At 28.0% G+C, this 26,036-nt stretch overlaps 2 protein-coding genes across 2 annotated transcripts; both read right to left on the bottom strand.

Moving 5' to 3' along the window:
• Positions 1 to 4,390: 4,390 nt before the first annotated feature.
• On the bottom strand, positions 4,391 to 6,953 carry LOC109799874 (protein FEZ). The gene is made up of 3 exons (XM_083066620.1): positions 6,213 to 6,953; positions 5,771 to 6,069; positions 4,391 to 5,531 (listed from the first exon to the last, which is right to left on the bottom strand). The coding sequence occupies exons 1-3, from the start codon at positions 6,391 to 6,393 to the stop codon at positions 4,737 to 4,739; spliced, it is 1,275 nt and encodes a 424-aa protein (XP_082922746.1). The 5' UTR covers positions 6,394 to 6,953; the 3' UTR covers positions 4,391 to 4,736.
• Positions 6,954 to 24,042: 17,089 nt separating this feature from the next.
• Positions 24,043 to 26,036, bottom strand: LOC145953490 (two-component response regulator ORR21-like). The gene is made up of 5 exons (XM_083067457.1): positions 25,907 to 26,036; positions 24,927 to 25,079; positions 24,505 to 24,855; positions 24,285 to 24,361; positions 24,043 to 24,078 (listed from the first exon to the last, which is right to left on the bottom strand). The coding sequence occupies exons 1-5, from the start codon at positions 26,034 to 26,036 to the stop codon at positions 24,043 to 24,045; spliced, it is 747 nt and encodes a 248-aa protein (XP_082923583.1).

The following is a 26,036-nucleotide window of genomic DNA, read 5'->3' as shown; positions in this document are numbered from 1 at the left end:
ATGTTTGTGTTAATTTTAACATTTTTTTTACAAAGCTTGGTTTCTTGTACTATTTATTACATATATAACAAAATCATTAATGATAAAAATATGTTTATTTAATAGGTTTAATGGACTTACAATATATAATTATTATAAATATCAACAAATTTTTTTATATTATACATTGTGGTTGGACTACGATATAAACTATTCTATAGTGATAGTGCATAACGCTCTTATTTAATAAGTATTATTTTTCTTTGGATATTTTTATATTACAATATTTATTTTAACTATTATATTATGTACGAATATTTATTTTATTGTTTCTGCATTATATTTCAAGATATTAACATTGATACATGATAGGTTTATTTTATTATTTTAAAATTTTAGTATTATATTACACTATTTATTTTGTCCATTACTCTATTTATTCTATTAATTTAAAATTAGATTTCAAGATACTTTATAGCCATTACACTTATTATTTACTTTAGTGTATGTTATTTTTACTTTACTTTATACTTGATTAAAAATATTTTAAGATTATGTATAATATTAATAATAAATTACACCATAGAACAATTGAAAGTATAATTAAAAGAATTTATCTATAAATGAAAGATTTTAAGGTTTAAATAAATAAATAAAAATTACAAATACCCCAAATATATATTGTTTTTCAATAAAATTAAATTAAATTTTATAAAAAAAATATCATAAGCATATACATTTATATTATTTTACATTAATTTATCGGCTACTTCAACAAATAAATTTACAAAACATTTATAATTCAATTAGCTAGCTTAAAATCTTTTAGCTACTTGTTGTCAATTAGTTTATCAACTTTTTTTTTAATTTTCAGCTAGTTTTATTTTAATTAATTTTACCAAATAGTCTCATATATGTATTATATATATACTTATTATAAAGGGAATATAGGGGTATGTAACTATTTTTTGTCTCTATTTTTTAGTGGACCATTATATTCCTCAAATGTAAAAAAAAAATTAAATAATTATACATAATTTTCTAACATTGTATTTGTGTATACCTATTAGAGGTACGAAGTGCTTCAATCCATATAGTGTATATAAACATCTTTTGTGTTGCATGGAAAACTGAAATGGGCAGGTAGAAAGTTATATAGCTTGGTTTAACTTAATTAATTGATATGATACAGACGATTGTAAATGTTTTGACACTAAGATCAATTTCTATTAATAAAAAAAATTATTAAAAAAAATAGGAAGGTTAGCTCGATACAAGATACACATATTAACCCCCAGAAATACACAACCCAGTTGGCTTGTCAATGGTGTTACTATCATGTACTACTCACAGAACAAAGTTATGTAGTCACGTTGAGGGATTCTCATTTCATTGGTTCCCAAAATGACCAACTCCTGCAATTATTGGAAGGAATCGACAAACCTTGATAATTAACTTCGACTTTTCCTCCCAAACTTCTTGGCAATTAATAAGTTAGTTTGAAAAAAATGATGCATCCATATCGTTTCTTTTGTTAATTATAAAAAGGAACTAAATCACAAGTAATAACTCCATTTGTGAATGCTGAAGAGTTTATTTCTGTCCTATAAAAAATAGAGTTTATTTATATTTAAGCAACGTTTGAAATCCAGTGTTTTAACTTTTAATGCGAATAGAGTGTTCTAATCACGTAATTTTAATTTAAAAAATAAAACGTCTTCAGGAAAATATCACATATCTTTTTAATAAGATTTTAAATATGTTTTAAATCCATTAAATTTAGATAAGTTTAGTTTTGGTCCCTAAATTTAAAATTACTTTTTTGTTTAAGTAATTAATAATAATAAAAAAATTCATGATCACATGTAACTGACAATATAAGTTAAGAGTTGAATAATATCATTGTAATATTTACACTAATATAGACATTAATAAATAGGTTTTGTGTGATAGATTAGGTAATAAGTGGATTTTGTATTTTCAAGAGTTCTGTCTCGATCGTTACGGTTCTTTCAGGGATATTGTTCATCTATTAGCATGTTCGCCGACTTCTATCCCAACCACGCGGTAATATAATTTAGTCCCCCACACGTACGTCCACGTAATAATATTCATTATCTTAAGATGTATCATAAGTTTTTTTTTTATTTTTTAAAATCCCTACATCAGATTTTACCAGTGAAACTTGAAAACTCTTTATCAAAATTTTACATATGAAACTTGAAAATTCTCTCCTCACAAGTTTTGTAGATATTGCGGATGAAACTTGGAATTCCTCTTCATTTGAATTCATTTCTCATTTAGGGTAATGACTCCTTGTACAGATCAAGTGATTCTTCTCATTTTAAAAGTCTTTATTATTTTAATTATAAACAATATCCAAAAATAAATATTATCACTCTATATTTAAATAATATATATCTTATAGAATTGAAATTGAAATTTTAAATTATTGTCTTGAGATCCTTTAACTCTTAGCTTAGGTCAGTATATACACACACACATATATATGTGTGTGTTTGTGTGTGTATGAGGTGAAATTCATTTATTTCAAGAATAAGTTTATTTATACTTGTTCCACTCAATAACTCATATTTTATATCAAATTTCAACGATTCAATCCTTGAATTAAAAGTTTTTATTATATAGATCAATCCATTAGTGCAAAAAATACCTTTTAAATTGGGATTTTCAAATTGATTAAGAGGAGCCAATTTTAAAAATGAAGCAATGATATTTTTGTAAATAATGCTATCACTTTTAAGATCGATTAAATTTTAACTAATTTTAAAAGTACTTTCAAAATTATTAGCTAACCTATAATCAATCTTAAAAGTTGGGAGTAGTGCCAATTTTAAAATCGATTCTCTTAAAAAATTGATTTTGTATGTAATTTATAAAATTGGTTCTAAAGAGAATCAATAGACACAAAATCAGTTTTTTAAGGACCAATTTATAAAGGTTCAATACTAATTTGGAGGAGACCCCCACTTTCTCATTTTTGTTTTTTTGCTAATTACTTGATCATTTTCTCTCTTCTCTCTCCCATACACCCACCTTGCTTCATCCACTATTAGAACTTTTTTTATTACATGCGACTTTTCCTGCGAATTTTTATGAAAAATTCGTAGGAAACGTTATTCCTGTAAATTTTTCTACGAAATTTTACTGCAAGTAATACCTTCGTGGATAATATATTTTTGCGAATTTTAAAATTCGCAAGAAATTTTCCTACGAAATTTCTTGCGAAAAAAATTTGCAGAAAGTTTCTTGCAAAAAAAATTTGCAGGAAAGTTTCTTGCAAAAAAAATTTCGCAGGAAAGTTTCCTACGAATTTTTTCGCAAGAAATTTTGCAGGAATATTTTTACGAAAAAAATAAAGAAATTACTATAAATTCTATCAATAATTTTTTAGGTTTCAAATGCTCACAATGAATTCATCCGAAGTATTTGTTTCCATGCCTCCAACATGTGATACATAATCTTTTAAATTCTAAGATTGTAGATTATAAGCTTAATACTCAACCATACAAATCAACTTGTAAGGTAAGTGTTGTCCCAACTTATATACTCTTTAATTGTTTTATTTTCAATTGATGTAGGACTTGAAGTTTTTTGTAAAATATTAAACTTATAAATATAAATATTGTTTTTTATTTTTCTTCCGGATAAAAATTTGTAGGAAAATGCAAGAAAAGTTACCTGCAAAATTTTTCTACCAATTTAGTAAACATTACTTACGAATTTATTTTTGCAAGAAAATCTACAAGAAATAAAATAAAATTCTTACAATATTTTCTGCAAATTTTTACCATGAAAAAAAATTTCTATGATTATTAAAATTGTAGTAAAATTTATAAGAAATATCTGTAAATTATTTTTCACAAATAAATTCACAAAAAAAATTTGCAATTATTTTTTTTCAGGAAAATTTGTAAAAAATTTCTGCGAATATTTTTTTGCAAGAAAATTCGCAAGAAAATGAGACTTTTCTAGTAGTGATCATGCTTCCTCTTCTTTGTCACCATTGTTCACCCAACTTTTTCACGTCGTCGTTGCTGACCACCTTGTTTCGGCGCTTCCATCTCCTTCGCGCCTTCCCCCAAAGTGCCCAACCATCATCGTGTAGTTGGTTGTTATCTTTCGTTGTTGTTAGTCATTTAGCTTTTGCCTATTTATTGTTGTCATTTTCATTAGTATGTATTGGGTTCCTTTGTATGATTATCATTTTTGTCTGCTTATTTGATTGTTGGATTCCTTTATATGTTGAAAATCGCTTAACTGTAGGTGATGTGATTGTTGTTATCCCTAATAACACACATTAATAATTATTTACATCATTTTCATTACGTATATCTTAGAGTGTATAGTAAGCAATTAGATATTCGCACGTTGATGGTTCAAACTGCACATATAATATATTTAATTAAAATGGCATGTTAGGCCGTTAGGGTCATCATGCATGTGTACATGTCTCCCCTAGTAGTTGCTTGGTATTTGGCCTTATTTCCTTAACTCTTTTCATTCTTGTTTTGAAACCCCCGCATTGCCGTCAAATTTCTATTCCATAGACATTTGAGTTTGCATATAGCCTAAGTTACAAAAAAGTTTCAAAATAATAATAATAATAACAATAAGTCCTGCGTGCTAATGTAAATTGAACAGAAATCTAAGCTAAAAAGTCAGACTCAGTAGTTACTGCCTACTAGAAGCTACAAAAACAACTGCTTCTATTTGTCTAATAATAAAATAATGCACTAAGTATAGCACTTGGTTGTGGAATAACTAGATGGCACATCACAAGGAAAAGAGGAAGTATCCCAAAGCAGATTTGACTTCCATGCATCGCCAATATTGAAAGGCATACTACTGAATGGGAACCCAATGGATCGTACACTCTCCAACTCCAACTCTTGGTCATCAACACGAGGCACATTCACATTAGGAACTTTTACCAATGCATTAACATTATCATAATATTGTTGGTTACCAAATGTGGTTTGCATCTCACGTAAGAATGGTATTGGGTAGCCACTACAGTGCTCTTGCAACTCACCAAAGTTTGTGCTTGTGTTTGTATCCTCCGAAGTCTTGTTTAGATCTCCTAGCACGGAGGATGACATGTTCAACAACATGGAAGAAACGTCCATTGTAGATTTGGCGTTAGGATCTGATGTTTCAAAAGGAGATGAGAATAGCAAGTTGGTGCTAAGGTCTCCATTTGAAATGGGAAAATGGTCAAAGGCTTTGTAGAGCAATGGGTTGATAATGGATTTATATGAGGCAACATCTAAAGGACAAAGAGTACTACTACTACAACTATTAGTGGTTAAAGGTTGTGCATCATTGTAATTGTTAGTACAGAACTGGCTTGTTAAGCTAGTTTTCTTTGGCAATGGCATGTTGGGTGAACAAAACTGGGTGCTGTCTTGATCTTTAGTTAGGATATCAGAGGTTCTTGTTTCAGGTAGGGAAGAGACCCAAGAGTGAGACAAAGCTCTTTGAGCTGTGGAATTGGTTTTCTTGAATATCCTGCAGATAGCCCAAGATTCCTGCAAGTTCAAAAACAAGTTAAAAAATGATGGTATTCACAACCTCCAAAAAAACACTTGAAAGTTGAAACTGCTAACTTCCTTAAGAAAATAGATTAAAAGTCTGTTAATGAGATACAATCGAGTTTTTTTAAGAGTTTTTCTAATCGAAAATAAAGATTTATTTTTAATATAGAAACTCTTCAAAACTCTTTTAAATTTATATCTAGAATCAGAGTTTCGATAGTTTTGCTACTTACATTAGCAGGAATGGTTTTGTCTATGTACTTTGGGGACAGTGAGTCAGTGAGAGAGGGTAGCCTGAACTCATGCATCATCCAATCAGTTTTGACCCCTTTGGCCGCTCTACCTTTGTAAAAGACTAGGGATTTCTTAAGGCCAATACACTTGGAACCTTCTGAGGAGTATATAGGCCTATCAGTGCCAGTAGCTTTCCAGAACCCAGCTCCAGTTACCCTATTAGGCCTTGCACTGTTTCTGTATTTTCTGTCCCTGGGACAGTAGAAATACCACTCTTTCTCTCCTGTGGTGGCCAACTCTACACACATTAGATTCACAAAAGTGTTTAGATAATGTACACCATTAGAAACCTTTAATCAATAGCAAAATAAACAACAAAAAAGTGCGTAAATATGTATATACATGGAGGCAAGCTATAAGTTTAATATATGTGTGTCTTACTTGGAAGATCCCAAGGGTCATATTTATAGATATCAAGCTGCTTGATGAGCTCAATAGTCAAAGGGCGTTGCTGAATCTTTCTCTTGAGGTAAAACCCAACAAGCTCCTCATCAGTTGGATGAAACCTGAACCCCGGTAGTATGACTTCATCAAGTTTCTCAGCATCATTTCTCTCCTCCATATCTCAGCCTATTTTGTTCTAATAACCCTAATGAAAAAGGAAAGAGAGATAGCCTTTGTTGTGTCTCTACTGAAGATTTTTCAAACAACAATAACTAGAAAAGTGGAAGGTGCTTTCAAAGAGATGGCCTAAAAGTAGTTTTGAAGAACAACACAAATAACAACCCTAGAAGAAGTGCATGAGAGGTGGTAATAATGATGAGAAGCATATATTGAAAAGGTTTAAAAAGAGAAAGAAAAGGAAGCTAAGATAGTGAGGGTGAGAGTGATGAAGTGTAGTTAATTTGAAGTGATTATATGCTTCCTGAGAAGGGGTCTGCCTCCGAAGGATCAGCCGTCTTTTCTGGTGACTTTCAAAGGAGTGTGTTTTGCGAGGATCGCTTAGGTTTGGTTCATGAAAACAAGCAAAGGGCAAAGCTCTTAATACAGAACGACTATCGAGAAAGAAAGAAAGAAATTAAGCATTTAAGTCAATAATACGCTATAGAGTTTTTCTACTACAGTACCATATAACAAGGTACCCTCTCTATTGAATATGGAGTAGAAAATAAACACGTTTAGTAAAATGACACTAGTAGTTATACAAGTATTTAATATAAAAAAATTGTTTCTCTTTTTAGTATAAGTATACAAGTTTATTTTTCATATATACGCTATTAGTGTGGTGATTTTTATAAATTAATTAACCTAAATATAATTTTTTTAAGTAATTATATATAAGAAAAGTAAATAATCTTACTATATAATGATAATCTGAGATTAGATAATAATATAAAATATACTTACATCAAATTATAATTATAATTAAATTTAACTATTAATATTAAAAGATAATTTAAATCAACAAAAAAAATTATATATGTACGAATTTGTCTATGAAACTTATGACCTTTTGATAGAATCTCAATAAACCGCCTAATTTGCAGCTTCTGGGGGATTACAATATCTTTTTGTATATTTAATTACCCTTTAAACACATTAATGTCATGAAAGTTTTGGTCTATCCGCTAGAAGCCAAGACATCATATCAAAGTTCCAAGTAATCAATGATATTTATTTAATATTGTGTTTGAAACTTTGAAATATCATTTGGAAACGTGGACCTGAACCAGATTCCAAAACAGAGCTCAATTTTATAATACAACAGCAAATTCCAGTCAGACCCACTAAGGATTATATTATTTGAGTTTTCTGGGAATCTGAAAATCCCGTTTCTATTCCATTCCCAGAGCTTCTATTCCACTGATTTTGCCAGGTTGAATCAGTTAAATAATAATAATAATTTTAACTTTTAAGGTTAATGTCAAATTTCTAATAAAAACAAGCGGACGTGTGATCAAAGTTTAATGTGGTTGAGGGGACCGCTTTACCATTTTAGAAACCTTATATTTTTCTCAATACGCTATAGAAATCTTATAGTAGTATTAAATTATTGATCTTAACTAAACCCATTTGTTTATTTATTACTACCAACGTATCTAACATCAGAGTTAGATAAATTTACATGTGCTTTACCGATATTTGACCTTGTGTTTCTTTCGGATTAAAATTGAAAACAACATTTTAGAAGATAAAGTATGATAATTATTGATTAAGAAATTAATGATAAAAATTATGATAAAATTAAATGTATAATAAAATTTAAAATTAATTATAATATTTATTATTAATTTTTTATTCAACCATCATTTTTATATTTTATTCTCTAAAGTGAAATATCTTTATTTTAGAGAAGTGAAATCCTTTTCTTTTAGTTCACTAAATAAAATAAACAAGTACATTAATTTCATTGATGATGAAAAAATTTCTTTTGGTAGTTTTTTCTTTTGGAAAATTTTTGGTTTCTTTAAGGGACTTTTACAAATATTATTTAAAAAGAACATGAGTGAAATAAATATGTACTTGTTTCCCACCTTTAATCATATACAGTACTATCAATTAAGAGCGTTCGTGATTGAATGCGACCTAATAATTCATTATCGGGATTAATTTAATTTAATTTAATTAAGGTTATGTTTTAGACTCAACTTAGTACTCAATTCTTTTATTTGGTCACCTCAGCTCAATTTTGAGTCAATTCAAAATGTTAAGTAAAAGTCAACACTATAACAGTAACAATATTCTATAATGGGTTTAGGTTAAAAGGAGTATGCCTCAATCAAGAGTAATTAATTGTGTTTTACTCCAAAATATCTAGCATAGCCATCCAGAGGGTTGATTGACCTATGCTAGGAATCCAAAGCATTATGTGTCTCTTTAAATGCAATCAACATCAATAATGTTAGGCATGTATTTTTTGTATTTATCTAAATAATGTTAGGCATTTTTTTATAACTTTTAATCTCTATAAATTTTTTGTTGTTTAATTCCTAACTTTTTATAAGATTTCAAAAATAATTCTTACTATCAATTCTTGTTATAAAAATTTTATGTGATAAATAAAATATATATTATATTTGTTATATTTTAGTTCATCATTAACATGTAGGTAAATTGATTTTAATTTTTTTTAATAAAATTTTAAAATTTAATTATAAATTATAAATCTTAAATTTATAAATGGAAAGTAACTTGTCCTTCTATTCAAGTATAATTCTTTATATTTTTTACTTTAAATAATAAGAATTTAATTAGAAGTATTGTCAATGTAAGAAAAATGTATATAAACATCATTTTTATTCGGTGAAATTTGATCATTTTACTATGTCATCCTTTTTGTGTATATAATGTGACAACAAAGTAAATTCTTAATTGAATGTTTATGTAAAAGAAAACATTTACACCAATTTGGCATATAAATTAAACTCCAATAATTAAAAGGATGATAATTAATTTGTACACAATTTTTTTTTATTATTGTATACTTGTTTGTAAGGAAAAGAAATAGCGGCTAGATTTTTTTTTTTTTTTTACATACTCAAGTAATAAATGGTGTAAAGTCACTGCTTTGCAAAATTAACTTTTAGTGATGATTTTAAGATGGTTAGAGTAAATTGTCGATAAATCAATTATAAATTACTTGATTTTGTGGTTGATAAATATTAGCCAAAAAACTTTACGATTTATTAACCATTAATTTTAATAGCCAACAAAGATAATTAATTTTGAATGAGATTAGGTGATCTTTCACAATGAATTAGTACTTTTAATTTAACCGCTAATGTTATAATTTAATAATTTATTTTTTAAGATGAAAAAGTAAAAAAATAATTTTAATCTTCTCGTTCCAAAATGTCACATTCACTTAACTAAAGTATAAAATATTTTTATAATTATCTATCAATTTAAATTAATAAAATAAAATATTAAATAATTTTTAAATTTAAAAATAAAATCCAGACTTAATATATTTATTAAAAAATTTAAATTTAATGATTAAATCGTTAAAATTTTATATAAAACATAAATTATTAAATAAAATAAATTTAAGTAAATATACTTCTAAAAATAAACAGATCATTTTTCATATATATATATATATATATATATATATATATATATATATATATATATATTTGTTCCTATTTAGGTTTGTAATGATTGATTATTGATTTTCTCCCTTTTTTGTAATGGTTTTTTTCTTATGCACCCATTTTTGTCGGAAACATAGGGTGGACCGTAGCCATTTATGCATTGAATGATTATTACGCAATGCAATATTTTTCTTTTTCTAGTTTTTTTTTCTTGTTGCATTTTCTGATTTAGAAGTTTTACTGCTATTTGATGGACACATTGGACTTGTTGCTATTTATGATAAGGAGAATCTTCTAAATAATGTTTTAAGTGCAATTCCTATCGAAGCATTCCCTAGGGCTTTGGTCGTTGCCTTTGTAAAAATTAGTAAAGATATTCAAGAGAAAGATTTTGATAGTTTATTCCTTTTAGTGTGTTATTTGTTCTCTGTTAATTATTTCTTTAAAAGGGAATTCATGAACATGAACTTGAATCTTCGTGTTAATATCATAAAAGAATAGTTGTACTTTTTTATATATAAAAAAAAATGTAGTTATCTATCACTTAGAAGACTTCTCAAAATTTTGGTATAATTTTCAGATTTCTAACTGTTATATATATTTGAAGGTTGGTTAGCTAAGTTTGACAACAAGGTTGTAATATAATAATCTTCAATCTTGACTTTTGTCACAATTATAATTGCTCTATTCTTCCTCGAACTAAACTAAAGATGACTTAGGCACTCAAAAAATAAATCCTATTTTTAGTTTTTATAAATTTATATGTTTTTATTATATATTTTTTCATATGTTGATATTTTTGCTTTCTTTAACAAGTCTTTTTTATTTAACTTTTTACTAGTTCACATTTTTTTAACAATTCCAACTTTCCTCTCTATTTGATACTAGTATGAAAAGGTGGATGAAATGTAATAGAGTTAGTAAAGAATATTTAAATGAAGTAGATAAGTTTTTAGACTAGGACTTTTTTTCAAAAAGGTGGAGAAACAATTCAATGTCCTTGTAAAGAATGTGTACTACATTATTTGGTAAATCATGATGTAGCTTATGAACATCTTATGGTTAATGGTATTATGCCATCATATGAAAATTGGTTTTGCCATGGGGAGTCGATAAATGTGCCAAATTGTAGTAAAAAAAAAAAAAAAGTAGTAACAAAGTGGAAAATTTAAGGATGACATGGTAAGAATGATAAATAATAATTTTGGAGGCTTTACCTACTTCACTAATACTAGTGAAATGGATGATAATGAGTCAAATTTGGAAGAAAACATTGTAATTTTAAGTAGGTTTGACCATTTAATGAAGGATGTCGATGAAAAATTATTTTCTGAATGTAAGAAATTTGTAAACTCTCTTTTCTACTACATTTATACCATATAAAGTTGATGTTCAAATAGAAAAATGAGTCTATTAATGCTTTGTTTGGACTATTAAAGGATGCATTATCTTAAAATTACCTCATTCTTATTATGTGACTAAAAAGATAGTTGGACGATTACACTTAAAGTATGAAAAAATTCATGTTTGTCCCGATGATTGCATATTTTTATGAGTTAATCAACTAATTAAAATGTTAATGAATGCTCAATTAATTTGTAAGACTTCTTGATGGAAAAAACAATGAAAAGAAATTGATGTGAAGGTCTTAAGGTATTTCTCTTTGAAATCAAAGTTGTAAAGATTGTTTATATCTTCAAATACTTCTAAATTGATGAGATGACATGATGAAGAGCGTAGTAAAGATGGAGTTTTACAACATCCAGTAGATTCTGAGGCATGAAAAAGTTTTAACAATAATCATCTAGATTTTTCCAATATCTCCATAATATTTGCTTAGGATTAGTTAGTGATAGTCATATAATCTTTCACTATGGTTGTGCATAAAGCAAGAACTTTTCATTCTATCCTTACTCATTCCTGGATCGAAAGAACCAAAAAATAATATTGATATTTTTTTTGAAACCTTTAATAGAAGAGTTAAAGGAATTATGGTACTATGTAGGGGTGGAAACGTATGATGTCTTTACTAAAAAAAATATTTAAAATGCAAGCAGTTATCATGTGGACTACAAATAATTTTTTAGTGTATGGAAATTTATTTAGATGGTGTATTAAAGGTAAATTTGTCTATCCTTATTGCAACATTCATACTTAATTTAGATGACTTAACAATTGTTAAAAGTATTGCTATATGGATCATCAATGTTTTTTGAAGTTAAAACATAAGTATTGAAATGATACAAAATCATTTGATGGGACTAATAAATTTTGACTTGTACCTTGTCCAACAATCAAATCTATGATATTAAATCAAGTAAAGGACATAAATTTTCTATTGGTAGGTTGAGTAAAAAGGTATCTAAAAAACACATGGAATTAGATAAGTATTTTCTTTAATTTGCCTTATTAGAAGAATAATTTAGTGCATCATAATCTTGATGTGATGCACATAGAAAAAAAATATATGTGATAATGTGATCTATACGTTGTTGGGTATTGGTAAAAAGTTGAAAGATAGTTTTGAAGCTTGATTGAATTTAAAAGAGATGAACATAAGACCAAGTTTAAGGCCTAAAAAATGAGCTAATGGGAGGATATACCTACCTCCTACTTATTTCACAATGCCACATGAGGAAAAGAAGTTGTTTTATAAGGTAATTGAAAATGTAAAGTTTTTCCATATGGTTGTGCATCTAATATCTCACGTTGCATTTGTAAGTGAAAAATATCAAGGTTGAAACTCATTTTTTTTTGAACAGCTAAGAAAAATTTCATTCAAAGGTACCAGTGGTACCAAAAGAGAAAAGACAAGTTTACAAATAGAACCAAACATCTGTAACCCATGAAGAGAAAATAAAAAAATAAAAAAATAATAAAAAAGAAGATTACCCACTTCAGTAGTTGTTACAGTGAACCCTTGCATCTTAGTTATCTTCCACCTACCTAGACACCTCAGACCTTCATCTAGTTAAACATAGACCAGGATTGCAGCACCATTGTGAAAAACTATACCGGAAAGACTTTGTGAAGGATGACAACCAACTCCAACTGTGAACCTGAATCTCTTTCACCATACTATCAAAACAGAAGGTGCTATCCTTGAACCTACATAGATTCCTTGTCCTCCACACTATCCAAGTAGTTACCAGCCACACCGTACGCCAATAAACAGCTTGTGTACTTTGGTGAAAAGGTCCAGGAATGAAGTTGAAATGGTCCAAAATGCACCTAGGAATATGGAGAAACTTTTCCTACCATTTTTTCCCAATTATAGTTCATTTGATCTTTCATTTAGTAGCCAAAGCTAAAATTGCAAGGCAAGTATATTATAGATGGATGTATCCAATTGAAAGGTATGGAGAATCACATCAAAATCAAATATTGTATTTCATAAAAAGTTTTGAGTTCTAAAATTGTTTCTTCAATAGGCACTTGTGTACTAAGAAATCATACATTCATAATCGTGCATGCTCAATAGGTTCAATAGCATAAACTTATCTTACAAATGAGTGTTTGACATTTTGTTCTCGGTATGTAGAGGATGGATATTCAAGATATTGGGTCATTTGATATCCCACTTGTCAATTTGGAGATTAGTTTGGAAAATTATGTTCTCAATATCTTTTTAATTTATCGATATGCTTATCTCATGTATTTGATATGAATGTAGGACAATCTAGATGAAGCTTTTTAAATGAAAGTTGTACTCAAAGAACTTAAGTGTCAGCCACTTATTGAAGAAGAAAAAATGCCTTGTTAAAAAAATAATTGATTTGGGTGCTCCTCTAAGTAGTTCTCCATCAACTACAGATGCATATGAGAGGATGCTTTCAACCATTTCAGAGTATGCAAACTTTGGAAAGCTTTTTAAGGTTCTTTCACTTTATTCTTCTTCCACAATTCTATTTTTAAGGTTATGTTATTAATAGTGTATGTTTGTATAAATGTTTAAGAATGTGGACCTTAAGAAGAGAAAAATATAGATTGTACTGATGATGATATTTGTCCAAACTCAAATATGGCAGATTTAAAAAATTTAAAGTTTTCATTTCATAAAGATGGATTCACGACAATAAGTACTAATTAAAAGATAATGTTTTAAGTTATTTTTGTAAATGAAAAGTCAATAAATGTATATAATTATTATTGTTATATTTAACAATGATCGATTTGTGTTTTTTGTAATATGTATAGGCAAATCAAAAGAGTATGGTTAAAGATGGTGACTATACTTCCTTGTTAAAGCTTCATTCTTAGGAAAAAATAATGTTAAAGATGTTCAAAAACTAGCAGTAGAAATTTTACTTGATAGGCAAATGTTGGATGACTATTTTACTAGATAAACCTTTTTTGTGTTATTGCAATAATTTATAACCATAATTATATAGCAATATCTTACATTATGTTTCTTATATAGCATCACTTGACTATTAATAGGAAAGAAAAAGAGACTAATGAATTTTTCCAGTTGTGGTTTTTTGGATATTGTGTACATTGTGCATAGACGGTAAAGAGTTAATATACAATTTAATATTTGAAAATGACAACTTGTGTTGCTTTGATCCTTGAATATGTGTCATTATACAAATCATTCTCCAAATAATGAAGGCTTCATAAAAAAAAAGTAAATATTTCTATTAGTTAGTGGTGTGATATATACATAGAATCCCTAAGTAATTATTGTTTGAGAAATTTAAGAATTTACACATATTATTGACATTCATATGGGAGAGAGAGAGAGAAAGAGAGAGAGAGAGAGAGAGAGAAAGAGAGAGAAAGAGATAGAGAATATGTAGGAAAATTTCAACTTTGTCTAGTATTTTAAAGATGATTTCATTTAGGAATACGTGCAATCTAGAAAAAGAAATGATAGGAACAAATTATTTAAGGTTTTACTAATAATAGATAAAAGTCACTAAATAGGTGGAGAGAAAATAATTGTTATAACCTTTAAAATGATTACTAGAATTGTTACTAAAAAATTAAGTTTTTTCAACAATTTAGTGAGTCTTTACCAACATTTCATATTAATATTGGTAATAGTATTAACAACTTTAAATACACCAATTATTATTTAATTGATGATAAAAATAATAATTTTTATATGGTCTCTAAAGGATAAATCAATAACCACAAAAAGCTAAATTTGGCGTAATGAGTTTAGTATATGCACATATTATTTCTAAATCATAATTGTTAAAGAGAATTATTATCGAAATAAATAATGACACATATTTTTTTTCAAAATAATTAACGATACTTGTGTAGGCATAGGTAGGCAATGCTGAAAGTTTAGTTTAATGCTTGAAACAATTATTTCTATAATTTCACATATATATATATATATAAAAGAGGAATTAATTTATTCTAAGAGTAATTCTTAGTGGATTTACTTCTTTCAATAACTTATAATCCATAATAAATTTCAATGATTTAATTGTTAAATTTAAAATTCTTATTATATAGATCAAATGTATTCTCTCTCTCACTCACACACACATATGGATCAAGATTTATTGGCACCATGATGTCAAATTGGTAAAGTGACACCATCAATAACTTTTTATAAAATTCAATTTTGACAAATCTAATGTTTGTATTTGGTAATATTATACTCATAATCATGCATATCAAATTTCAAATGATTTAGACTCCTCTAAATATGTTATCTAAAGGTAAATATTTACATGTATTTTGAATATCATTTTATACGTTAAAATAGAATAATTTGATGAACTACCAAATAATTTTATAATTGTATGTTATTTTGTATTGATGATCTAATTAATAATATCGTCAATTACAATGGTTGGCTTGGTTGAATATACATTTTATAAAATGTTATTAAAGGTGTTATTTAACTAAGACACTATGATATTAACGAATCTCTTTATATATATATAAAGGAAATATACTTACTTTATTTAATAACTCATATTTTACATCAAATTTTAACAATAGTTAATTATTAGATTAAAAGTTAATACATAGATCAAGTTTACAAATTTTTTTAAGAAAATTGAAAACTATTTGATACTCCATTTCATTAATTCAAATTAATGAATAATTATAAAATCATTTTATACAAGAATTTGAATATATATAACGTAATATCATATGATTTTTAAATTTTTGAAAAAATTATAAATTTAATCATACATTAAAAAATTTTAATTGAACAATTTAATTGTTTAATTTACTAATAAAAAAGAAATTGCAAGAAAGTGCTATGTCACCCTTATAAGTTATAACTCTTACAATGCAACATTTGATATCCAAAATACATGCGCATTGCTATAACCACTACTAGAAAAATGTTATTTTTCTACAAAAAAATATTTGCAGAAGTTTTTTGCAAATTTTTTTGCAATAATAATTTCACAAATTTTTTTTACAAATTTATTTGCAAAAAATAGTTTACATATATTTCTTACAAATTTTTTTATGAAAAATAATCTACAAGAAAATTTTGCAAGTTTTGCTATAATTTTAATGATCATAGAAATTTTTTTCCATGGTAAAAATTTGCAGAAAATATTGTAGAATTTTATTTTGTTTCTTGCAGAAATAAATTCGCAAGTAATGTTTACTAAATGGTAGAAAAAATTTGCAAGAAACTTTTCCTACGAATTTTCTTGTCAATTTTAATTTGCAGAAAAAATCAAAAAAAATGTTTAAATTTATAAGTTTAATATTTTAAAAAAATTTCAAGTCATACACCGATTGAAAATAAAATAATTAAAGAGTATATAAGTTAGGGCAACACTTACCTTACAAGTTGATTTATATGGTTGAGTGTTAGGCTTATAATCTACAATCTTAGAGTTTAAAAGATTATGTATCACATGTTAGAGGTTTGGAAACAAATGTTTCGGATGAATTCATTGTAAGCATTTGAAATTTGAAGAATTATTGATAGAATTTATAGTAATTTCTTTAATTTTTTCGTAAAAAAATATTCCTACAGAATTTCTTGGGAAAAAATTCGCAAGAAACTTTCTTGCAAATTTTTTTTGCAAAAAACTTTCCTGCAAATTTTTTTTCGTAGGAAAATTTCTTGCTAATTTTAAAATTCACAAAAACATATTATCTACAAAGGTATTACCTGCAGATAAAATTTCACAAAAAAATTCGTAGGAATAATGTTTGCTGGGGATTTTAATACAAAATTCACAGGAAAAGTCACATGTAATAAAAGAAATTCTAGTAATGATAAAAAATATTATGAAAATGCATAAATAAAGTATTAAAATCAAATATTACTTTGAGTTAATCACCTATACACTGCTAGTGTAAAGTTTTTTTTTACACTAACAACCAATTATATCTTTTAATTGTGTCATGTCACTGTAAACACATTTATTTTTAACAGTGACATGACACAATTAAAAGATATAATTAGTTGCTAATATAAAAAAAACTTTATACTGGCAGTGTATAGACGATTAATTCTATTACTTTTATCAAAACAGATTGAAAATTTAAAAATGTTTTCAACTTTTTGTTTGGAACAAAAGCAAACAACCATCTTAAGAGAAAATGAGTGCATGTATTGCTAAGACTCTTCTGTAGATATTTGCCACTCTTGTATATTTTTGTACTCCTTAACCTTAAGCAGAACAAAATGTTCTACGTGGGGTTGTTGACGCTAAAACTAGTGGAAAGGCAAATTAATCCTCTATCTTGGTAGACTTTGGGAATACGAAGCATGGGATTTCTCAATTTCTTACTTTTAGTAAAACCAAATAGCTAGGTTTCAGCAATGGAACTAATAAAAATGGTCTTAAATTTTCTTTAAGACCCCACACGTGCACTTGGCTTTGCCAAACATGTCTTTGGGGTGGACGGCAAGTACCGTACCACTAATTAATGAAATATTTAACCGAGTCAAACGCCAAACTTGGGACTCCAAATTCAGTGAAGCTCCCTAAGCCTAGCCCTCGGTTGGAACCATTTTTGTCTGTTCTTTGACCTAGGGTTTGCTTCCCAAACGTGTAACCAAAGTTTAAAACTGAGTCAAACTCTCAAAACCCTAACATCTATGTGTGTTGCACCGCCAACACTCTCAATAAGGGCCAAAAGTTTAATTAGAAATGTTTCATGAAAAACAACTGCAAATTAATGCCGAGTTGCCTCATGGGCATCATGACTCGTGGCCTCACTTAAAACTTATGCAAAAATAGATGCACGTTAGAATAATAAATTCATTTGCTTTGTGTTTCATCACTTTCTCCAGAAAACTGAACTCACTCGATTTTTATTTGTGGGTAAAAATTGAAAATAGTAAGCCATAAAGTGTGCGTGTGTGTATGATGATTATCACCCGGGTAGTTATTTATTTACATAAATATTCTGTTTGACAACAGATAAAAAATTAATTAATAAATTAAAAAAAATAAGCGGAAAGTAAAAGAGAGTAAAAAGAAAAATTATTAAAAGTAGAGAGAATAGAGAGGAGAAGGGGTTGTGATATTGATCAAGAGAAAAGTGAAATTAAAAACAACGATTCTTCTCTTCATTTATTTGTTGTTTGGTGAGAAAGTGAAGAGGAAAAAAATTATAATGATATAAGATGTTATATTATTATTATTATTATTATTATTATTATTATATGTCATTTATCAAATGTTATTAGGTCATGATCTGATATTTAGACTCTTTCAAAAAATATAAAATAAAAAAAAATTGCTTTTCATCTTGGATATAAAATTGCCATTGAAAGTATATAAAAGTTGACTTATAATAAAAAGTTATACCTTTTTATAAAAAATAAAAATAAAAATTTATACACGTCCTTTACATGATCAACAATTCATTTTCTAAAAAAAAAATGAACGTAAGTTGCAATTTAAAACAAAGTAACTGTTTGCTTTTTCTTCCTTCGTTTTCCTTTTTTTTTTTTTTTTTTTTTTACTCTTTTCTTATCTTAATTTTAAATTTTTAAGCATAGAGGTCACTTCCTCTGTGACACCCTTACTACCCCAACATATATAAAAACTTATAAATAAATTTTTCAATTTCGGTAAAAGAGTTCACATGAGAATCTTAAAAATTATCCTTCAATAACCACAATAACAAAAAAAGAAACGCAAGAGTTTTCAAATTATTTTCAAAATAACATTTACAATAAAAACCTATGTTCTAAAAATCCTTTTTGCCCCGATGTCACAATATCAGAGCATCCCGACAATTCAACCGTTGGCATTCTAGATACCACTCGTAGCCAGATCTTCCTCACCTAAAATATCCACAAATCGCACGGTGAGAAAAGAAAACATCTATATATATAGCACATAAGAAAACACAATATATTATTTAATATTCGTAAATATTTCAACATATCGTATTTCAATCAATCATGCATTGTCATCACGTCATAATTCTCAATCAAACCAATCATCACAAATCTTGCACTTCACACTATGTCAAGGTCACGCTACCCATTTAACAATCCCAGGCCGTGCTCACCCCTGATATAACACTGTGCCAAGGTCACGTTATCCCTATCCTAGGGCCGTGCTCACCCCTGACATGTTAACCAAGGTCACGATACCCACGTAACAATCCAGAGCCGTGCTCACCCCTGATATAACACTGTGTCAAGGTCACGTTACCCCTAACCTAGGGCCGTGCTCACCCTTGACATGTTAACCAAGGTCACGATACTCATGTAACAATCTCGGGCCGTGCTCACCCCTGGTCATAGGTGTGAAGAACCACAACCACATCTCATTCACATTCCACACAACATCTCATAATTCAATTTCATACATATATCAGATATGTCCAAAATAATGGGTTTCACACGTATCAAGTAATACACATTTAAATCATCAATTTTTATCAAATAATATAATAATGATATTCATAAATTAATATAATAAACAACGAAATTACCAATTTAATATAATTTCAACATAAACAGTAAAACCCCTAATTGTTCCAAAACCTAGCTCACAGGCACTTTTCTACAATTTCGTTTTCCCTCCCAGATCATCATTCTTACGATTTAAATATATATTTCTAATCCTCAACACATACGGAATCTAATGGTATAATTAATTCCTCAAACAGAAATAATCCAATTTTTTCAAAACCTAACCTACAGGCACTTTTCTATAATTTCGTTCTCTCTCCTAGAGCATCATTTTTACAAACAAAATATATATTTATTGTCCTAAATATATACAGAATCAAATAATGCCAATAATTCTTCAAACAGAAATATTTCTAAAATTGCTCATAATTCTAAGGGGTTCTTCCTCTACCCAATTCCCTCATGTAACTCTATATATAAATAATTCCCTTTTTCCCCATACCTGGATATGAAGAAGCTGAATCTAGACTAGATCTGGTTGATCTTCCTCGCTGGGTTCCCCTCGGTCTGAAGCAGAAAGTAGAGGAAAGAAGAGAGAGCAGAAGAAAAGAAATCAGAAATGAGAGGTGTGCTTTTTGGGAGTGGCAAACAGCTTTATTTATAGGCTTTTTACGCCGGAACAGCCTGTTCCAAATCCGGAACGGCCCGTTCCGGACCCTTAAAACGTGGCCAAAAATCACATCCAGAACGGCCCGTTCCAAAACCAGAACGGCCCGTTCTGGTGTGCATTAATTACCCCCAACGGTCATAATTTTGGGAACGCCCCATTCCAGGCCCGTTCTCATTTAGGGTTAAAGGCATATTTAATAGTCTGGAACGGCCCGTTCTACCTTGAGAACGGCCCGTTCTGAGCTATTAACTCACACACAACCTGGTAGTTTGGAACGACCCGTTCCAATTCCGGAACGGCCCGTTCCGAGATACTAAATCATATACCTTTTGGTAGTTTGGAATGGCCCGTTCCAATTCCGGAACAGCCCATTCCAAGCTACTAAATCACCCCTATCACCTTTATAAAATTACCAAAATACCCTCAATTAAAATAAATAAATAAAAGTGAAATAAAAACTGGGGTGTTACATCCTCTAGTACCCCAATAATGAAAAATACTTGAAATAAAATTAAAAAAAAATGTTTTAGGCTTAGAATATTATATAGAAATGTTCTACAAATTTATCCATTCTTTTTTTGGGTAAAATGATAATACTGACCCTAACCGAAACTTGAAGCTTGATTAGAAAATTAAGTGGATTCCAACTTTATGAAGGTGTGCATATTTTTTAGTTTTTACTACTCTTTTAAATGAATTCATTTTTCTTTACTTGCATAATTTTGTTGTTTCTTTTTTTTTTTCGTGATTTTTAGTCTGGACTTTTAGTTTTCCTATTATATATATATATAAAAAAACACGATTAAAATGAGCTTCATCCAAAAAAAAAATTGTGATAAAAATTGTGAGTGCGATAATTTTGACTAGAGAATTTATTTAAAATTCAAAATTATTTCATATTTTAATTTAAATAATATGTAAGTAATAATTAATAATAAAAAATTAAAAATATATAACATATAGACATGAATTACAAGATCCATATTCATCGATATTAACTTGGTAATATATTTTTGCACAGATTCAATCTTATAAGCATTAAGTTCATACATAACTTTGGTGTGAGGAAAACTATCACCACGCCCAATCAAGTTTGTTAAATTTATCAAAAATTATAAAATTATGAGATAAACATGAAAATGCTGGTCAAAGATTTTGTAGTAATTTTTATTGCCACTAAAAGTCATATTAAATGCCACTAAAAGTCTATTTTATATTAACTTAGTAATATATTTTTGCATAGAATCAATCTTATAAGCATTAAGTTCATATATAACTTTGGTGTGAGGAAAGCTATCACCACGCCCAATCAAATTTGTTAAATTTATCACCACGCCCAATCAATCTTGTAAGGGTTATTGGTTTTCACCGAATCCAACCTGCGACACTGATATCAGTGTTGGGGTTATTTTATGGTATTTGTTTGAGGGGATATTTTCCTAAAAATATTTAGGCATATTCCTAACACTCCTCCTTGACTGAATATCTTTATCATCTAATTTAAATTTGAATTTCAAAATCTGTCTTTTCTCTTTTTGATCAGTTTCTTCTTTTTGTGATTTTTGTTTTGTATCCCAACAATCACAAAAAGAAGAAACTGATCAAAAAGAGAAAAGGCAGATTTTGAAATTCAAATTTAAATTAGATGATAAAGATATTCAGTCAAGGAGAAGTGTTAGGAATATGCCTAAATATTTTTAGGAAAATATCCCCTCAAACAAATACCATAAAATAACCCCAACAGTAGTATCAGAGCCACAAGTTGGATTCGGTGACAACCAATAACCCTTATAAAAAAAATATGATAATAATAATGTGATATATAAAGACAAATTCTGCTGCATGAAAGGTTAGGTCCTTTGTTTGAGGGGAGGATTGTTGGGACACAAACAAGTCCCACATCGATAAAATAAGACAATAAATAACAACTTATATAGCACAAACATACTTCAATGATTGAGAGACCTCTTGGGTAATGACCAAAAGAAAATTGTGGAGTATGCTTGTGTAATAACCTTATAAAATTACCCTCATAAAATATCCCCTCAAACAAATATCATAAAATAACCTCATCATAAATAAGTAGTGGATTCACAATTTTTTTATATGATTTTTAATAAATTTAAACCAATAACTTAAAAAGAATGTTTTCAAAATAGTGCATTTGAAAAAGTGTTTTCAGAATCTCTTTTAATTTGTTAGGGTAGTTGAGATGTAGTTTTAACATATTTGATTTTATTTGAATATACACACGTACGTCTGTCGAATGTTGGCTTAAAGAAACTCTTAAAAGTAAGTGAGTGAAATGTGCGCGAAAATTTAAAAATTTTATGTTTTTTAAGAAAAATTATAATTTTAAAATTTTAGTTTATTTTGAAATCTTAAAATATGAAGATCGTGATGGTATATGAAATGGATGTGACTGTTTGAAGAAAAAAAAATGAACATTGGTGGCAAGAGAGGAGGGAGGGTTGGCTGTGAAAATGAGATGAGTGTTTGGGGGAAAAAAATTGATCATTGAAAGGAAGAGAGATTCGTAAAATTGAGAAAAATAAAAAAATGAAGTTATTTTAAGAAAAAAATTATAATAGAGATATATTATTAATATAGGGAAGTGTATATAACTATTATAAAATTAATAATAATATTTTTAATAAAAAAATATTTTATTAGAAATAGATCTTAAAAAATAATTATATTTTTATATCTTTTAGTGATAGACCTTTTAAAGTGAACTTTTAAGAATATAAAAAGTGACTTTTAAATTATAAATCTTAAAAATATTATGTAAAAAAATTCAAGGAGGTTTAAAATAATAATTTTATTGGCCTCATGCTTCGATTAATTTGTTTGCACACAAAAGGTAAGCTTTTATATTGTAGATATAACTATTGATAAAATAATTATAAGCTTTAACTTTTAAGATGCATAAAAATAATTTTTTAAAAAAAACTTTTTTTTATAAATTTAATTTACTTGTTGTTCCGAACATACAACTTACTTTCTAAAAATAATAGTTAAAATAAAGAAAATTAAGTGTTTTTAAGCATGCTCAAATTAGAAAAACATGATAAAAGGTACTCTCGTCTCATAATAAGTATTATTTTACAATTTTTTACACATATCAATAAAAATTAATATATAAATGGGTGAGAAAAGTAATTTTATAAAATAACCTTGTTATTAATCTTATTTACTATAAATGAAGGGTGTTTGTGATGGAAATTAAGTGTAATTCGGTCTGATTTAAGTTAAATATATTACAAATAAATTATAATTTTAGTGTCACGTTATGGTTGCTGATACATAATCTAGATATATTATCAAGTTTGATGGTAGGAGACGCGTAATAGAAAGTTTTAATTTTCCATATATTACCACATTCTTTAAAAAAAATTTGAATAAATTAGGCATCTTCCTAGAACATGATTTATTAATCGCTAATATCTTTAGCTAATAAAAAGAAAATCCATCCAAGCAATCACACAAATAAAAAAGTTAATGTTCTCTATGATATTGAAGAAGATAAACATTAATCTGTAATGTCGAAATTTTTTTTCGCAAAACTCTAATTCTTCATACATGAATCGATGTTCAAAAGTTATGTCAAAATTTCCAAATGCAAACACACTGGATCTATAGTCCCCAGGGCAATGTTTGGCGATGACATCCCATTCTATTGTAATGTCACTCGTTAGATCTCTTTATGTAAAGTCTATATTTCTGTCAAACACAATAATAACAATAATATTAATTACAATGCTTAAAAAACAACATGAAATATTGCTTACAGTCAATAAAAAAAAATGCAAGTGCCTTGGTCTCGATGTTTCATTTAAGCTTAAATCTTCTTCAAAATTTAAATTATTTGACTTTTTTACAATTTTTATTATATTATTCTAAGTTTCAAATGCATATAGAAAACAAACCTGCAAATGACTAGCAATATGATCTCTTGTCATATCAGGAATTTGCATCACTTCAAGAATCTCCTTTGGTTTTGCTTCTGAAAAATAACCAAGGGAAAGAAAATTATGAGTCATACAACTAATTATATATGCCTTATACATTTATTGAAATACCAATGAAAGAAATTAATCTGGTCATTGTGTGAAAAGAGAAAAACAATTGTTGAAGAAATAATCATACTATCAACTCCAATTTGCATCACCGCCTTGACAAATTGATTATGTAGTTCTGATGACCACATTATACGAGGCTTTTTTGTTAGGAGTGTATAACAATCCTCTGATTCATCAGCATCAGATTCCTTGGAATTGGAACTGCTATTCTTTCGGTACCTCACCAGTGCATCAATATTAGAAGAAGTAAATTCAGAATCATTCTTTTTGGGTAGCTTATTTTCGCTCCATAATTTCTTGACAACATGCTTCCACATAATTTTGAATTGATTCTCATGCAAAGGCTTAATCCAATAATCACAAGCCCCATGTTCAATAGCCTTCATTACAGCACTCGGAGCATCATCTAGAGACATCACTGCAAATTGCACTTGATATGTAATAAAAACTCACATAATAATTAATTTGTGTGACAAGTCTAGTACTTACTAATAATGGGAACATTGATTTCCTTGCTCACATGTTGAATGAATTCATATCCATCCATGATTGGCATGTGAACTTCAATTAGTATCATATCAAAGCAATCTTTTTTCTCTCGTACATGATTCAAAGCAAGTAGGGTATCAGAGCATGTGATAACTGCAACATAAATAAAAAAATCATCAACAAAGAAGATCAAATCTTTTAAGGGATGGTCCGAATAACCCATAAATAAGAACTAATTCAATCTAACTCAATAACTTCTAGATCAAACTCAATCCAACCCATTCAAATTTGTTTATGTACAAATTGGATAAGGAGTTTTAATTTTGAAACTCATCCCAACCTATTCATATGGTATATTATTAAATTTATTATATATTATATATAAATGTATATTTTAAATTAAAAATACGAAATGCTTAATGCTTTAACCTAACGTCGCACCATTTCTCTATCTTACACAACATATAGATATGGGGGAAAAAATCTTTAATTTATTTCTCTCAAATTAGGATTCATAACAATTTCCTTCTTTGGTCCATTACTCCCCACTATCATTGACCAAGGCGTTCATCCAGTGACTCGCGTCAACCAAGTCGACGGTTCTATCATCCTCCACTATTTACATAGTTGTTTCTTTTTCTAGGTAACATGAAAATAAAAAATATACTATATTGATACCAATAGAGTTTGTTTATAATCAGTTAACTTTTAGCAAGAAAAAAGTTTTAATTTTTTAAAAAATTAAAACAATCTTAGATGATCAAGTCCAATTAACTCAATTCAGTCCAACCTATTTATAATCTGGTTGGTTCAATTTGAGTTTAACAAAACAAGAAAAAAAAACGCAAATCTATTCGACCCACATAATTTTGATCTAATTAATAAATATAGGTTCAGCAAACTCAACCCAACCCATCTGTAAACACCATAAATCATTTGATAAGATATAGTAACAATTAAATATGGTGTAAGAAACTAACCATGATAAATGCATTGAAAACACAATTGCTTGATGATTGTAGAAATAGCGGGGTCACTATCAACCGCAAGGACTCTAAGACCTGCTGGGAATTTAAAGGGAACATCTTCCTCAATAAGTAATTTGGCCAT

Source organism: Cajanus cajan, chromosome 11 (assembly GCF_000230855.2).
Source record: "Cajanus cajan strain Asha chromosome 11, NIPB_CcT2T_4, whole genome shotgun sequence".
In the NCBI taxonomy this organism is placed as follows: Eukaryota; Viridiplantae; Streptophyta; class Magnoliopsida; order Fabales; family Fabaceae; genus Cajanus; species Cajanus cajan.
The sequence above is the reverse complement of the archived record's forward strand: the minus strand, read 5'-3'. Positions and strand labels throughout refer to the sequence as shown.

What these genes read in the sequence shown, in the direction of transcription:
- LOC145953490 (XM_083067457.1), bottom strand. Translation starts at nt 26,036, where the DNA reads ATGGCCAAATTACTTATTGAGGAAGATGTTCCCTTTAAATTCCCAGCA. An exon ending in AATCAATGTTCCCATTATTA is followed by an intron (nt 24,856 to 24,926) that starts GTAAGTACTAGA and finishes TGCAATTTGCAG; the next exon opens with TGATGTCTCTAGATGATGCT. An exon ending in GATGCAAATTGGAGTTGATA is followed by an intron (nt 24,362 to 24,504) that starts GTATGATTATTT and finishes GTTATTTTTCAG; the next exon opens with AAGCAAAACCAAAGGAGATT.
- LOC109799874 (XM_083066620.1), bottom strand. Translation starts at nt 6,393, where the DNA reads ATGGAGGAGAGAAATGATGCTGAGAAACTTGATGAAGTCATACTACCG. An exon ending in TGACCCTTGGGATCTTCCAA is followed by an intron (nt 6,070 to 6,212) that starts GTAAGACACACA and finishes TAATGTGTGTAG; the next exon opens with AGTTGGCCACCACAGGAGAG. An exon ending in ACAAAACCATTCCTGCTAAT is followed by an intron (nt 5,532 to 5,770) that starts GTAAGTAGCAAA and finishes TTGAACTTGCAG; the next exon opens with GAATCTTGGGCTATCTGCAG.